The sequence below is a fragment of the Scyliorhinus torazame genome, chromosome 7, assembly GCF_047496885.1.
Source record: "Scyliorhinus torazame isolate Kashiwa2021f chromosome 7, sScyTor2.1, whole genome shotgun sequence".
Lineage (NCBI taxonomy): Eukaryota > Metazoa > Chordata > Chondrichthyes > Carcharhiniformes > Scyliorhinidae > Scyliorhinus > Scyliorhinus torazame.
In genome coordinates this window covers 168,626,454-168,644,093 of record NC_092713.1, presented here as the reverse complement: position 1 = coordinate 168,644,093, position 17,640 = coordinate 168,626,454, and the positions used below count along the sequence as shown (strand labels likewise).

General features: G+C 45.7%; 1 protein-coding gene across 2 annotated transcripts in view; it reads left to right on the top strand.

Moving 5' to 3' along the window:
• rabgap1l (RAB GTPase activating protein 1-like) overlaps window positions 1–17,640 on the top strand; it is a 934,074-nt gene that overhangs the window by 125,732 nt on the left and 790,702 nt on the right. For both annotated transcript variants that reach the window (XM_072511773.1, XM_072511772.1), the window contains exon 4: window positions 17,281–17,488. In XM_072511773.1, coding sequence (XP_072367874.1) covers window positions 17,281–17,488 — 208 coding nt within the window. The remainder of the gene's footprint in view (window positions 1–17,280; window positions 17,489–17,640) is intronic.

Genomic DNA, 17,640 nt, shown 5'->3' with positions numbered 1-17,640 from the left:
ACACACCGCTTAGTAAGAGTTAAATCAACGCTCATTTATTATATACAGCAATTAATACTTATACAATAATTCTACTTCTAAACTACTACCTACCACTAACAGGCCAATACTTAACTTTTGGAAATGGCCCGCCAGGTCAGGGAAACGAATGGTCTTTCGAATGGGTTCTAAGCCTGCGGGATTCAAAAGCTGGTACAGGTCGATAGTCAGGAGTGTCTATCTGGTAGCGATCGTTGGCGTAAAACTTGCGTTTTCTTTCAGCAAGGGTCTCGAAGGGTGCGGAGAGGAGAAGAAGGGTCGAGTTGAACTTGGCCCCTATTCTTATAGTCCCCAGGGGCTTCCCGCCTCTCGGGGCAGACCTTGTACCTGGTTCCAAGTGATTGGACTTGGTCCCAATCACTTGGTTTAATATTCTCCAATACTGGAGCGATTCCTTGATCGAGGGGTGGTCGTTTACCTCTCTTTGTGTCAGCTCCTGCTGGCGCCGAAAGGTCTGGATCGGCCTTGTGTTGCTAATGTGTAGCAATTGTTCCCGGGGATGGCTGATTAATATGCAGATGACTGGGTTGTTGTGATGTTGATGGCTGCAGGTATCGGTCTGGATTGACTTCCCCAGAGGCGAATACACTGTTTTACCTGCAGCTTCCGTTCGCCATTTTTAGATCGGTGTTTGGCCATTCTAATCGGGAATCAGCCATTTTACATGGCTACAACGGTGGTACGGTAAATAGCACTGGGACTACGGCGCTGAGGACTCGGGTTTGAATCCTGGCCCTGGGTCACTGTCCGTGTGGAGTTTGCACATTCTCCCCGTGTCTGCGTGGATTTCACCCCCACAACCCAAAAGATGTGCAGGGTAGGTGGATTGGCCATGCTAAATTGGCCCTTAATTGGAAAAAGAAATTATAATTGGTTACTCTAAATTTACTTTAAAAAAGAAAAAAAAAATCTATTTCCATTGATTGAGGGGTCTGGGGATCGGGACATAATATGTGCATCTATTTTTGACTTTCAAAAAGTCATGCTAGGAAACACTTGTATGTGCAAAGTTACAGAGTAAGGTTAATTCTGGGTTAGTTCATTTTAAATCTGAGACAGATAGATTTATTTTAAACACATATATGAAGGGATGTTGGTCACAGACCAGTTCAGATCTTATTGAATGGTGTGAGGCAGGCTAAGATCTAAATGGACAACTCTTGTTCCCATGCACCTACCACTTTGGAGATCTGAGTGTTACCTGACACTTGCCAGCCAAGGTGCATTGTAGGCTATCTGTAGAGTGGTGAGTGGAATAAAGCCATCCATGATTTGGGGCAGCACGGTAGCACAAGTGATTAGCACTGTGGCTTCACAGCGCCAGGGTCCCAGGTTCGATTCCCCGCTGGGTCACTGTCTGTGCGGAGTTTGCACGTTCTCCCCGTGTCCGCGTGGGTTTCCTCCGGGTGCTCCGGTTTCCTCCCACAGTCCAAAGACGTGCAGGTTAGGTGGATTGGCCATGCTAAATTACCCGTCGTGTCCATAAGGGTTGGGAGGGGTTATTGGGTTGCGGGGATAAGGTGGAAGTGAGGGATTAATGTGGGTCGGTGCAGACTCGATGGGCCGAATGGCCTCCTTCTGCACTGTATGTTCTATGTAATCTATGTAATCTATGACATGGGAGTCCAGGTTTTGTCTTTACCAGGACTTAAGGGTTGTCCCTTCTACCAGTGCTATGGTGGAGAATGTATCTGCTATAGATTAGCTGGTCAGCATGTGGCCCATTAAGTAACTTTCACATTTTGATTCCTTCACCACCTGATGAAACTTCATTTCAGGAACTGTGATTTTACAGACTCTGATAACCCAATGAGTGACGGCAGTACTGAGTTACAGCTGGTGGTGCGCATTGAGGTCCACATCCTCTTGTTTCCTTCAGCTTCCTCCAGATGATGATCAAAAGGGAGGAGTAGATGGGGTGGTGAGGGAGTGGTGAAGTAGTAGTAGGTGGTAATCATCAGACAATTACCTTGATCTATTTGACCTGAAATCAGGAAGCTTCTAGAAATGTGGAGAACTCCCAAGGAGGCTTCCGCCAAATTTCCAGGCTTCCTTTCCGAGCTGAAAATTGCAGTTTTGTCAAATCTTTCCTCATAGCTCAGATTCCTTGACATAATTTGGAAATTTACAATTTAGATTACAGTTAGGATGTGGAGAAAAAACTTGCCAGTCCTCGTTTGCTCTCAGCACTGCTACCTCACAGCGCTAGGGACTCGGGTTCGATTCTTTTTTGGGGGCAACTGTGTGGAATTTGCACATTCTTCCCATAACTGTGTGGGTTTCCTCCGGGTGCTCCGGTTTCCTCCCATTGTCTAAAGATATACAAGTTAGGTGGATTGACCATGCTCCTTAGTGTGCAAATATGTGCAGTTTAGGTGAGATTGCGGGGAGGGGCAGGGGAGGGGGCTGAGGTAGGGTGTTCTTTCAGAGGGCTGGTGCAGACTCAATGGGATGAATGGCCTCCTGCACTGGAGGAATTCTATGGTCTGAAGTGGCATGGTCACTACATTTCAGAGGAGATAAGATCAGCTGAGCAGCATTTGACAGTGCCCAAGGAAAGAAAGAAGCAGCATTGAATTAACAGGGCAGTTCAAAGCGTCTTTGAACTGGTCTGAAAATTGGACAGAGCAGATTCCTATACTAATACGTCAATCTCTCTGCAGTGATCTGAAAATACCATTGAATAGGGGAAGAGAGGGACAAATGTATCCTTTCAAACATTTATTAAGTATCAGATTGGAGTAGTTTTAAAAAATCCCAAGTTTGTTTATCAACAAATAAACAAATGTTCAGTACCTCTGTTACCCAAGTATGATAGACATGGATAGCAGTCCTCCTCCCTGATTGGATTGTTTACAAATTCAGGTTTGAGACTAAGCCTGTTAGAAGTTTATGCCTTATTATGAAATTTTATCGCTCTACAGGTTATTGCATGCCTCCAGTATTTTATAACTAGGGAAGATGTCATATTTGTGTAGTTAACAAGGAATGCCATTCTGGAAATGCTGTGTATTTTGTTCTGCCTTCCCCCAGGAAAGATTCTTTATAAAAGGCAGCTTGCTGAATTCCAAGTTAATTTCACAGTAGCTGAAGTTTATATGAAAAGATTTAACAAAAGAATCTTACAACATGTTGCACAACAGAGTCTTGATTTCACCAGAGGCATTTGCTTGCAAAAGAGAACCCTCTTTCAGCAGAAACACATGCTGGTTGGTCTCCGTTGGATTCACATGCCATCTCGAGAGATATCAAGAACCTAAGTGGCTTGAGTTTGTTACATATAGCTCTTAAACGCTCGTAGAATTTGGTGCAGAACAAGTCAGTATGTCCCTGGACAGTCAATCTGACAGCCATCCGCTGTATTCTTTGCACCTATGTTATGGTGCAATACTGTTAGCTCGATAATACCTGAGGAGAAGTGTGAAACTATCCTCGTAATGGCTATCTGTAAATCGATACTAATGCATGCATTGTGATCCACCCACAACTCCTCTGTGGTATTTCAGAACACTTTCCGGGCATGGTGTTTATCATTGATGGGGTTCCTCGTATCATTGGGCAATCGCCAACTCCTAGCTTTTGTACAAACCACCTTGCAACCTGAAGTGTATCATGGAATCCTGATGGTGCAAAAGGAGCCCATTTGGCCCATCATGCCTGCACTGACCCCCTTTAAGGGCACCCGATCTTGGCACACTCCCCCGCCTTATCCCCTGTAAGCCCACCTAACCTTTGGACATAAGGGGAAATTTAGCATGACCAATCCAACTGAACTGTACTTCCTTCATGTTTCCTTCATTTATCCTAGTGTGCAAATTATAGCAAATCACAGAATGCAGTCGATTTTGGTAATCTGAGTTCTTTGAGGAAGTAACCTGTGCTGTGGATAAAAGAGAACTAGTGGATTACTGTACTTAGATTTCCAGATGGCATTTGATAAAGGGTCACATCAAAGGTTGTGGAAAATAAAAGCTCATGTTACAGGGGGTAACACATTGGCATGTATAGAAGATTAGCTGGCCAACAGGAAGCACAGAGTAGGTACGAATGGGTCTTTTTCAGGTTGGCAAGATGTAACGAGTGATGTGTCACAAGGATTAGTGCTGGGACCTCAACTGTTTACAATTTATATAAATGACTTTGATGAAGGGATGGATGGGACCGTTGCCAGGCTTGTGGTGACACAAAGATAGGTAAGATAGTAAGTTGTGAAGAAGACATAAGGGGCGGGGGGGGGGGGGGGTGCTTCAAAAAGATACAGATAGGTGAAGTGAGTGGGAAAAGATCTGGAAAATGGAGTATAATGTGGGGAAATGTGAAATGGTCCATTTTGGCAGAAAGAGTAAAAAAAAGTTTATCATCTAAATGGTAAGAGCTCTGAGATGCAGAAGGATTTGGGTGTTCCTGAGTACATTAATCATAAAAGGCCAGTATACAGGAACAGCAAGTAATTAGGAATGTTAATAGAATGTTATCATTTATTGCAAAGGGACTTGAACACAAAACTACAGAAGATTATGCTTCAGTTGTACAGGACACAAGTAAGACCACATCTGGAGTATTGTGTTATAGTTTTAGTCTTTTTATTTAAGGGAAGATGTAAATGCATTGTAAGCAGTTCACAGAAGATTTACTTGACTAATACCTGGAATGGGTGAGTTGTCTTACGAGGAAAGGTTGGACAAGCTCTGCTTACATTCACTGGAGTTTAGAAGAGGAAGAGGCAATTTGATTGAAACCTTTTAACATCCTGATTGATGTTGACAGGGTGGATGTGGGGAGGATGTTTCCTCTTATGGGAGAATCTAGAGCTAGGGGGTCCCAGTTTAAAAATGCGGAGTCGCCCATTTAAAACTAAAATAATATTATGAGGAGAAATGTTTTCACTCAGAGGGTGGTGAGTCTTTGGAACTCTTCCTGAAAAGGCAGTGGAAGCAGACTCTGAATATATATTTTTTAAATTTGGAGTATCCAATTAAGGGGCAATTTAGTGTGGCCAATCCACCTACCCTGCACATCTTTGGGTTGTGGGGGCGAAACCCACGCAAACACGGGGAGAATGTGCAAACTCCACACGGACAGTGACCCAGAGCCGGGATCGAACCTGGGACCTCAGCGCCGTGAGGCAGCAGGGCTAACCCACTGTGCCACCGTGCTGCCCGACACTGAATATTTTAAAGGCAGATTTCTTGATTGATTGATTCTTGATAAGCAAAGGGGTGATATGTTTTTGGCGGGGAGGCAGGATGTAGATTTGAGGTTACTTTCCGATCAGCTGTGATCTTATTAAATGGCGGAGCACACTCGAGAGGCTGAATCGCCTATTCCTGTTCCTTGTTCATATGTAACTTCTTGCAGGCCTTGAAAACTTTGGTATTTGGACATCCTGGTGTTGACCCATTCCCATCCAATTTTGCTCTCCCATGTGTAATGGTCCCTCCTGTTTGTTTCCTGTTTATTCCCACTTTCATTTTTGCTATTGTAATTTTGATCCATGGATGAGTGATGGACATGTGACTTTAATGCAGCCTGTATCTTTAACTCTAGCAGAAGCAATGGCCTGTATCCTTGAACATTGGGAAAGAGGGATTAGATAGTCAGTTATATTTTTCTGTCAGTTTAATTATAATGCTGTACATAGTGAAAGGTTACTTGCGTTAAAGTTACAAACCTGGTGACCATAGTTCATTTACCTTACCAAGGAGCGCTGGTATTTTAAATGCAATCTTATTTTATCTGTGTTGGGACTGTGGGTCAAGTTGGGCTGGAATTGACCTTCTGCTGTGCACAGAATTCCAGGTGTGATCTCACCAATGCCCTATACAGATCTAGCAAGACTTCCCAATTTTTATACTCCAACCCCTTGCCATGAAGGCCAACATTCCAATTACTTTTGTTAACTTCCTGTGATTCATATACCAGGACACCCAGATCCCTCTGTACCACAGCTTTCTGCAGACTCTCTCCATTGCAATAATATTCTGCTTTTCCGTTCTTCCAAACAAAGTGGACAACCTCACATTTTCCCACATTATGCTCTATTTGCCGAATCCTTACCCACTCACTTCAGTTATCTATATCCATTTACAGACTCTTTGTATCCTCTTCACAACTTGCTTTCCTTGTGTCATGGACAGAATGTATTTGCTCTCTTTCTGCCCATAATCAGCACATTTTGCATGGAACGAGGTGCGTCTTTTCTTACCCTTGGAGTGTGTAATAATAATAATCTTTATTGGGCTTAAATTAACACTGCATTGAAGTTACTGTGAAAATCCCCTAGTCGCCATATTCCAGCGCCTGTTCGGGTACACAGAGGGAGAATTCAGAATGTCCAATTCACCTAATAGCACGTCTTTTGGGACTTGTGGGAGGAAACTGGAGCACCCGGAGGAAACCCACGCAAACACGGGGAGAACATGCAGACTCTGCACAGACAGTGACCCAAGCCAGGAATCAAACCTGGGACCTTTGCACTGTGAAGCAACAGTGCTAACCACTGTGCTATCGTGCCGCCCATTCCAATTAAATAATTCAGCAGTAAGCTTTTATGAGTTTACAGTATAAGTTGTTTATTACACGCTTGCCATGAATTCATCCAACATTACAAAGGTGGGACGTGTGTGCACGCAAACACAGACACAGGAAATTGGGTACAGATAAATCTATTGCACTTTTATAGATTACAGTTAATTTAGTCTTTGATTTACAATTGAAGGCCTCCCATGTAGCAAGCTTTGCTTTCTTGAATGGATTTGATGATTTAAAGTTAAGCAAAGAGTTTGCAGCAGGTTGTGAGGTTTCTTGTAAATTAATATCTCGGAGCTTGGTTCTCAGGTGAACTTTGCAACTGGAAAAGGTTAAGTACTTGGCTGCTTGATGACTTGCAGCTAGTTTCATAGGGAAACTAGGAATGGACAAGAAATACTGGCCTAGCCAGCGATCCCGTAAATGAATAAAGAAAAATAAATTCCACTTGCTTCTAACATCCTCAAAGAGCTCTAATACATTTGTAAAACAAGATTTTCCTTGCGCAAAGCCATGTTGACTGCCTGATTGTGTAATGATATTTTAAATGTCCTGCTACTAGCATTTTCCCAATGACAGACGTTAGGTTAACTGGCCTATAGTTTCCTGCTTTCTGTCTTCCTCTCCTGAGCAGAAGTGTCACATTTGCATGTTTAGCATGATGGAGATTATCTCACTGTGAAAGCGTGTCCTCACAAAGACTGTGGTGGTCACTCCTACCTAAATTGTCATGGACAAATGCATCTGGGACAGGTAGATTGGTGAGGATAAGGTCTCATAAGAACATAAGAACTAGGAACAGGAGTAGGCCATCTGGCCCCTCGAGCCTGCTCCGCCATTTAATGAGATCATGGCTGATCTTTGTGGACTCAGCTCCACTCTCCGGCCCGTACACCATATCCCCGAATCCCTTTATTCTTTAGAAAGGCATCTATCTTTTTCTTAAAAACGTTTAAAGAAGGAGCCTCAACTGCTTCACTGGGCAAGGAATTCCAGAGATTCACAACCCTTTGGGTGAAGAAGGTCCTCCTACACTCCGTCCTAAATCTACTTCCCCTTATTTTGAGGCTATGCCCCCTAGTTCTGCTTTCCCCGACCAGTGGAAACAACCTGCCCGCATCTATCCTATCTATTCCCGTCATAATTTTATATGTTTCAATAAGATCCCCCCGCATCCTTCTAAACTCCAATGAGTACAGTCCCAGCCTACTCAACCTCTCGTCATAATCTAATCCCCTCAACTCTGGGATCAACCTAGTGAATCTCCTCTGCACTCCCTCCAGTGCCAATATGTCCTTTCTCAGGTAAGGAGACCAAAACTGAACACAATACTCCAGATGCGGCCTCACCAACACCCCATACAATTGCAGCATAATTGCAGCGAGTCTCGTAACCTTTCCCCTCACCACTTATCCACTTTTGCAAATACGTTCTTCAGGGCTCGGTTAGTAGTGGTACTACCTGGCCACTTTTGGTGGTGGACATTGAAGTCTTCCATCCAGGGTACATTATGTGCCCTCAGTGCTTCTCCTAAGTGGTGTTCAATATGGAGCACTACTGATTCTTCACATGACGATGGTAATCACTTTATGCCCTAAGACTTCATGGGGTCCAGACAGTATGCCATTGTGCCTCCACCTTTGCTTGGTCTGTCCTTCTGATGGGACAGGACATACCCAGGGATGGTGATGATGGCGTCTAGGACATAGTCTATAAGGTATGATTCGGTGAGTATAACGATGTCAGGCTGTTGCTTGACTAATCTGTGAAACAGTTCTCCCATTTTGACACAAGCCCCCAGATGTTAGTAAGGAGGCCTCTGCAGGGTCAGTAGGGCTGGGTTGCTTCCAGTGCTGCTGTTGCTTTCAGTGCCTCAAGTTGATGCTGGGTGGTCTTTTGGTTTCATTCATTTTCTACTTTTCTGCAATTGTTTGGTACAACTGAGTGGCATGTTCAGCCATTTTGGAGGTTAGTTAATAGTCAACCACATTGATGTGAATCTGGAGTCACGTGTAGGCCAGAGCAGACCAATGCAGCAGATTGCCTTTTCTAAAGGACAATAGTGAACCTTGATCCGCTACTTCAGATTGATTAGCTGAATATTGTCTGGTGTTTTAATACATTAGGGTAGTCTGGAAGTGAAGTCCAGACAAATCACCTTTTGTACCAAACTTGAAATTTAATCTGGATTTGCTTAATATTCCTGGTCTTATAAACACCTCATAACTGTGATCAGAACCATCTCTCAGAAATTGCCATTGTTGGCTCTGATATCAAGGAGATGTTATATTCAACTTCTGTGGCACCTTGATGGGACCACACTTAAGATTACAGTTCCCATCCCCATTTTACAAGTAAAACAAAACGGAACTGTGCAAGGTGCAAAAAGGTTATGAGAATGACACACTAACTCAAGAGGTTATGACCATGCTGGGTTGCTTTCTCTAGAAAATAGAATGTTAATGGTTCTTTAAAATTATGAACAGGGTAAGTGCGGGAGTGGCTGTGTTTTCATGAGCTCTGGTGCTACTCATCTTTGATCCTTTTTTTAAAAACCCTGATGCATAACCTAGAATCAATTGATCCTGATGGATATGACCTATGCTAGGTTCCTGGAAGACCCTGGCTAGATTTTGGAGCTGGGGGGCCAAGTTAAATCAAGAAAATCCTTGATTGATTGAGGTGGTCAGAGGAGGATGGGGTGGGGCCCAGTTTTCAGTGGCGGCTTCGTTGCTGAGCGGGTCTACACTTTGGCCAAGCCGTTGGTGTCGAGGCTGCCATTGTGAGTGAATTTGTGGACGACGGTCTTGGCTCTCCGGCACAGGTTACTAGTGCTCACATTAACAAATTGCGAGATATCCTAAAGAAAATGGAGGAAGCAGAGAAGAGAATCCTGTCAGTCGATAGGGCAGTTTCCTTGGTGGGGGCTCACCTTCAGTCCTTTGAAATCATGCTGCATTGAAATGTTGAACATCCTGATCGATTTGGGGAGATGGGGCCGGAGAAGGAGTGTTTGTGGGCCTGGTCTCCCTAGGGGAGCTCAGGATGAATTCCCGGTCGAATTGAGAACTGGCTGCCATGCTTTCACAATCTCAATTTGAAGATCGGGCGTTGCGAGTTAGGTAGCGCACATTGTATTCTTCAAGGCATGTGGTTGGTTGGAGACTCCGACCACTGGTCTTGCTTTGTCTTGTCCTCTGTGTTCGTCGAGAAGGGATGCAGGCGGCCGGAAACGGCGGATCTTCGCCACCTGCTGGGACCTAGGTGTCATTTTACCGGGCCTTCAGGACTTACCGGGCCTTCAGGACGAAGACATGGCAGAGCTTCAGGGGCTTCGATGAAACTCTGGATGGATCCTGGTTGCTGCCCGATGGTCCTGTCATGGCTGTGTCTTTCCAAGCTCGGTCTGTGGTTATATTATCCTGCAGTTCATCAGTAATCCTGAACTTTGTTCCTTTGTGATGTTACTCCTGATTCCTCATGGCTTTGGTTTTTCCAAGCTCTGTGGACAGTTATATTATCCTGAGGTTGGTGCAGTATTTACCTCTTCTTGTGTTTTTATGTGTTGTAATCCTTGCTTTTACAACGGGGGAGTGTGATAAATGTAGGAATTCCAGATATATTGTGTTCTAGGTATTTGGTACAGTAAGGGTGAAAAGTCTGAGTTCATATGTGACTGCTGCAGTCATGTTTTTAAAATCAATCCTGATTTGAAAGACAACTAAGTTTTGAAGCCAGGGGTGCACTTAAAGGATCGTAAAAATCTTGTGCTAATGGAATGTTGTTTGGATTAAGGGATTCCCTGTAGAATTAATTGGATATAAGCTTGGTAAGGTGATGTAATCACTGGCCATCGTATTAGGCATTTTGCAGAAAAGCTGTTTTAATTGAGTTTTAGATGGAGATGTGAGCAGAAGTCAAGCATCTCACTTCAGTTAAAAGATATGCCTGTAGCTGGATTAGCCATTTCTTCCAAGCTGTTAAGAAGAGTGAAATTAGAAGGTGATCGGAAATAAGCTGAAGCAGCTTTTGAAGAAATACAGCCAGATTTTCTGCATGGTTCTGACAGGATTCAGGTATTTTCTTCAAAGCAGTGTCAAAAGACTCTTAAAGAATATCTCTGCACAGCAGGTATTCTTGAATGCTAACTGTGTTTAACAGTGGATTGAGCGGACCATGCCCTGCACTGGGTGGACCTGCGGCTGGGGGCGGAGCGCGGTCAGCGCCCTCTCTGGAGACTGGATGTGGGGCTGCTGGTGGATGAGGAGATGTGTGGGTGGATAAGGAGGAGCATTGAGAACTATGTGGTAGCGAATGACACAGGGGAGGTAACGGTGGCAGTGGTGTGGGAGGCTTTGAAGGTGGTCGTTAGGAGAGAGTTAATCTCCATCATGTGCCACAGAGAGAAGAAGGAGAGGGAGAGGCTGGTGGGAGAGATACTTTGTGTAGACAGGAGATACGCGGAGGCCCCAGAGGGGGGGCTCCTGAACGAATGCCGCAAACTTCAGGCGGAGTTCGATTTGTTGACCATGGGGAAGGCGGAGGCGCAGTTAAGTAAAGTGAAAGGGGCAGTCTATGAGTATGGGGAGTATGGCACACCAGCTGCGCAAGAGGGAGGCGGCTAGAGAGATTGGGGGAGTGCGGGATAAGGAGGGCAACATGGTGCTGAGCCCAGAGAGGGTCAATGAAGTCTTCAGGGAGTTCTACGGGAAGTTATATGAGTCGGAACCCCCTGGTGAGGGGGAAGGGATGAGGCAGTTTATGGACCGGTTTGAGGTTCCCGAGGGTGGAAGTGGAGCGGGTGGAGGGATTGGGGGCCCCAATTGAGTTGGAGGAGGCAGTCAGGGGGCTGTCAAGCATGCAGTCGGGCAAGGCCCCTGGTCCGGACGGCTTCCCTGTAGAATTATATAGGAAGTTCTCGGAGCTACTGAGCCCGCTCCTGCTAAGAACCACCCCCCCCCCCCCCCCCCCCCCCCCCCCCCCCCCCCCCCCGACGATGTCGCAGGCATTGATTTTGCTGATACAGGCCGATATCGCTCCTGAATGTAGACGGCAAACTGTTGGCAAAAATTCTGGCCACCAGAATAGAGGACTGTATCCCGGGAGTGATTGGGGAGGACCAGACGTGTTTCGTTAAGGGCAGGCAGCTGAACACGAATGTGAGGAGGCTCCTGAATATTATCATGATGCCCTCGGAGGGAGGGGGTTGCGGAAGTGATGGCTGCAATGGACGCGGAGAAGGCCTTTGACCGTGTGGAGTGGGAGTACCTGTGGGAAGCGTTAAGCAGGTTTGGATTCGGGGAGGGATTCATAGGGTGGGTCAAGCTGCTGTATCAGGCCCCTGTAGCGAGTGTGTCCACGAACCGGCTAAGTTCGGAGTTATTTCAGGCTGCACCGGGAGACGAGGCAGGGGTGTCCCCGTTGTTGTTTGCCCTGGCAATTGAGCCGTTGGCCATTGCACTCAGGACTCCAAGGGATTGGAGAGGACTGGTACGCGGGGGGGAGGAACACCGGGTCTCCCTGTACGCGGATGACCTGTTGTTGTACATTTTGGACCAGCTAGAGGGGATGGGGGAGGTCATGCGAATCCTGAGGGACTTTGGGAGCTTCTCGGGGTATAAATTGAACGTGGGGAAGAGTGAGCTGTTTGTGGTCCATGCTAGGGGCCAGGTGGAGCAGATGGAGGGAGAGTTTAAAAGGTGGGATATGCTCCCGCTTTCCCAGGCGGGGCGGGTGCAGACTGTGAAGATGATGGTTCTCCCCAGGTTCCTCTTCGTCTTTCAGTGCCTCCCCATTTTCATCCCCAAGTCCTTTTTTAAGCGGATGAATAGGATGGTTACGGGATTTGTGTGGGCGAATAAAACCCCGCGAGTTAAAAGGGCATTCTTAGAGTGTAGCCGGGGGCCATGATTAGGAAGTGGATGATGGGGAGGGGGCGACATGGGGGTGGCTGGAGGTGGCGTCATGCAAAGGCACCAGTCTAGGGGCACTAGTCACGGCTCCGCTACCGTTCTCACCGGCGCGATACACCTCAAGTCCGGTGGTGGCGGCGGCACTGAGGATTTGGGGGCAGTGGAGGAGACACAGGCAGGAGGAGGGGGCATCTGTGTGGACCCCGATACGGAATAACCATAGATTTGCTCCAGGTAGGATGGATGGGGGGTTCCAAGGCTGGTATAGGGCAGGTATTAGGAGGCTGGGGGACCTGTTTATAGACGGGTCTTTCCCTAGCATGCAGGCGCTGGAGGAGAAGTTTGGCCTGCCCCCGGGGAATGCGTTCAGGTACCTCCAGGTTCTGGACTTTCTTAGAAAACAGGTGGGGACATTTCCGCTGCTGCCCTTGCATAGGATCCAGGACAGGGTGGTGTCTGGCATCTGGGTAAGGGAGGGGAAGGTGTTGGACATATATCAGGAGCTGCAGGAGATGGAGGAAGCCTCAGTGGAGGAGTTGAAGGGCAAGTGGGAGGAGGAGCTGGGTGAGGAGCTGGATGAGAGCCTGTGGGCTGACGCCCTGGGCAGGGTGAACTCCTCCTCCTCATGTGCCAGGCTCAGCTTAATTCAGCTTAAGGTGGTGCATCGGGCGCACATAATGGCGGCAAGGATGAGTACGTTTTTTGGGGTGGAGGACAGGTGCCCGATATGTGCAGTGAGTCCGGCGAACCATGCCCATATGTTTTGGGCATGCCTGGTGCTTAAAGAATTCTGGCAGAGGGGGTTTGCGAGGGTGATGTCTAGGATTTTGGACACTCGGGTGAAGGCGAGTCCAACAGTAGTGATATTTGGGGTGTCGGAGGATCCGGGAGTGCAGGAAGCGAAAGAGGCCGGGGAACTGGCCTTTGCCTCCCTGTTAGCCTTGGAGACGGATCTTGATAATGTGGAGGGACTCGAAAACCCCCGAGTGTGGAGACATGACTTAGTGATATGGCGGGGTTCCTCAGCCTGGAGTGAATAAAGTTTGCCTTGAGAGGGTCCTTGATGGGGTTCTCCCGGCGGTGGCAACCTTTCCTTGACTTTCCAGGGGAGCAGTAATTGTCAGCAGCAGCATCCGGAGGGGAGCGGGAACTGTTGATATAATGTAAGTTTTATAGGAAGACAACACCCACCTTGTTTTGTTTAATAATTCTTGTTTATTTTTATTTTTATTATTATTTGTACATCTATCTTTGTTATGTAAAAACGTTGGTTGGAAAAGCTTTAATAAAACATTTATTTAAAAAAAACAGTGGATTGAGAGCTGAGATTTCTTTGTTATTGTTTGAGTGGGAATAAAGATAGCTGTTAAGGTTACTGTATTTACTGTACTGACTAGCATTGTTTAAGGTGTAATTGTGAGCTATTTTCTAGTTTGATGTTAAAGATATTTTCATACTGTGTCGGTAATAAAGTTTGTTTGAATATACCATATCCCTATTTCTTGTGAAATTACTCCTGGAGCGAGGTATCCTTTCCTCAGTCTTACAAAATTAAAATAAAATATTGGGATTTCTGTCCAGTCTCTGAGCCACTGTTTGGGACTGCTCTGGGATCGTAATATGGAGCACACATTTTTTTAGGTACCCTTCACTCTGTTTCCAGAGAAGGTGAGTGGATAGATGGTTTGGTGTAGAGGTGGTTGGTAAGACCTTGTAAGTCCTCATTGTGTGTGAGGAAAGCCCCTCCGTTAGACCTGTTGGTGTTGTGTTTTCCTTCTGTATTTTTGTTATTTCGGGATTATGGAATTCTTGCTAGCTGCCTATGAAGGTACAGTCAGACTATGCATCCTCAAGAAGACTGGGTTCCTTTTTTTCCCCACTTTTGTGGTTAGTGCCTCTGGGAGTATTTGGAGTAGGCGGAATATGTATTAGTGTACGTCCGGGTGTGGTTGGTTAATCCTCGGATATCTAGCCTTTTTTGCGGTGGCGGGATAAGATTGCATCGGGAGTCAGGTGCTTACTTCCACTTGATCTTATATAAGGACTTCCAGACTGTCATCCTCCTTCAGGCTTGGGCTCGCTTGGGAAAGCAGTGTGCTTTTTCCATAGAATCCCTGCAGTGATGAAGGAGACCATTTGGCCATTGAGTCTGTGCTGACCCATCATGACTTCATTGTAAACAGCCTGTGGATTAAAAAAAAAGACTCAATGAGGTTTGAAGCCCAACTATAACAAAGAAATTTAGAAGAACTATTGGTATAAGGTAGTAACTAATAAATCCAAGGAGGAATTCAGGGGAAACTTCTTTCATCAGAGAGTTCTGAGAATGTGGAAGCCGCTACCACATGGAATGTTTGAGGTGAATAGCATAGATGCATTTAAGGAGAAGCTAGATGAGTCAATGTGGGAAAAAAGAAGAAAAGGCTATGCTGATTAGGGTTTGATGAAGTAGGTGGGAGGAGGCACATTTTTATTTGCTGAGCATTTTTATTTATTTGACATTACACATGTGCATTGTCCAGTTTGTCACATTTCATCTTTGGGAATATCTGCATATTTAGGTTGAGTATGAGCATATGAGTTTTTTCTTGTAGAGCAGAAGGGCAAGAGGAGATTTAATAGACATGTTCAAAGTCATCAGGGGAGAAACTGTTCCTGCTTGCAAAAGAATCGAGAAAGAGAGGGCACAGATTCAACGTGACTTGCTAAAAGAATCAAATATAATATGAGAAAGACTTGCCTCCAATGTTGCTACATCATGATGTCACAAAATATATCAAAGGGAGGTAATTACTTGATGCATATTGGATTGGACTGGATTGGATTTGTTTTATTGTCCCATGTACTGAGGTACAGTGAAAAGTATGTTCTGTGTACAGTCCAGACAGATCATTCCATATATGAAAGAAAAACATAGGTCATACATAGACACACTATGAAAATACAGAGACATAGGCATCGGGTGAAGCATATGGAGTACAATACTACTCAGTAGAGAAGATGTGTGAAAAGATCAGTTCAGTCCATAAGAGAGTCATTCAGGAGTCTGGTAACAGCGGGGAAGAAGTTGTTTTTGAACACGTTAATGCCTGTTCTCAGACTTTTGATCTTCTGCCCGATGGAAGAAGTTAGAAGAGTGAATAACCCGGGTGGGAGGGGTCTTTGATTATGCTGCCCGCTTTTCCAAGGCAACGGGAGGTGTTGACAGAGTCAATGGATGGAAGGCGGGTTCACGTGATGGACTGGGCTGTGTTCATGACTCTTTGTAGTTTCTTACGGTCTTGGGCTGAGCAGTTGCCATACCAGACTGTGATGGAGCCAGATAGGATTTCTATGGTGCATCTGTAATAATTGGTAAGAGTCAATGTGGACATGCCAAATTTCCTTTGTTTCCTGAGGAAGTATAGGCATTGTTGTGCCTTCTTGGCCGTAGCATCGACGTGGATGGACCAGGATAGATTGTTGGTTATGTGCACACCTAGGAATTTGAAGCTGTCTACCATCACCACCTCTCCACCATTGATGCAGACAGGGGTGTGTACGATACTTTGCTTCCTCAAGTCAATGACCAGCTCTTTGGTTTTGCTGACATTTAGGGAGAGATTGGTGTTGTTACACCACTCCACTAGGTTCTCTATCTCCCTCCTATAGTCTGACTCAACGTTGTTTGAGATTCGACCCAGTAAGGCCGTGTCATCAGCAAACTTCTTGATGGAGTTGGAGCCAAAATTTGTCACACAGTTGTGTATGTGTAGAGAGTATAGGAGGGGGCCAAGTATGCACCCCTGTGGGGCTCCGGTAATGAGGACTATCGTGGAGGAGGTGTTGTTTATTCTTACTGATTGTGGTCTGTGGGTTAGAAAGTCGAGGATCCAGTTGCAGAGGCAGGAGCCAAGTACTAGGTTTTGAAGTTTTGATATGAGCTTGGTGGGATTATGGTATTTTCCCCGAAAGTGTGTCTAAGTACCAGTCCGCTTGGACTGTCCTTCTTTAAAGCAAGGCAAGCTTATTAATTAGTTAAGTCCTTTGCCAATATCTACAGTCTACTGGAGGGCATGCTCCCAAAATGTAATCGTCCCTCTGTTCTCCATAAGACCATAAAATATAGGAGGGGAATTAGGCCATTCGGACCATTGCGTCTGCTCCACCATTCAATCATGGTTGATAAGTTTCTTATCCCCATTCTCCTGCCTTCTCCCTGTAACCCCATATCCCCTTATTGATCAAGAACCTGTGTATCTCTGCCTTAAAGACTCTCAATGATTTAGCCTCCACAGCCTTCTGTGGCAGAATTCCACAGATTCACCACCCTCTGGCTGAAGAAATTCCTCCTCATCACTGTTTTAAAGGATCGACCCTTCAGTCTGAGGCTGTGCCCTCGGATTCTAGTTTCTCCTACTAGTGGAAGCAGCCTCTCTACATTCACTCTATCTAAACTTCTTAGTATTCTGTAAGGTTCAATGAGATCCCCCTCCCTCATCCTTCTAAACTCAATCGAGTTCAGATCCAGAGTCCTCAACCACTCTTCGTATGTCAAGTCTTTCATTCCGGGGATCATTCTTGTGAACCTCCTCTGGACCCTCCAAGGCCAGCACATCCTTCCTTAGACAAGGGGCGCAAAACTGCGCACAATATTTTAAATATTCTTTACCAAGATACTGACTAATCTGGGCCTGGTGTGTGCTTCCAGTATTTTCTGTTCTCGTTTCTGGAAAAAGCATGTAGGCCAGGAACTAGTGCTGGCTGTGTAATTCCATTTGTCCTGTTGCAAACAGTATTAATCCAGGTGTCTTTTCAACAGAACTCCCTGTACCAAAAGCTGCATCACCCACTGCCGCAGAAGAGGAGAGTGTTCTGTTCAACAAGTTAACCTACCTGGGCTGCATTAAGGTGACCTTCCCACGCAATGAAGCAGAGGCCCTTCGTGCCATGGCCAACCTTCGTGCCAACTGCCAAGTTCCTATTCACGTTACCCTCTATGTGCCTAATGTAGCGGACGGATCTGTAAGGTAGGCTGGCCATTTAGTTCAGTTAAAATGAGTTATTTTTCAAACTTCACCAGTGAGATGGTGTTAACTGTAAATGATGGGGATAGTTATCATTACTTCAACAAGATGGCATACAAACCGTAATCTTGCACTTGTGAGCTGAGTGATGTCTC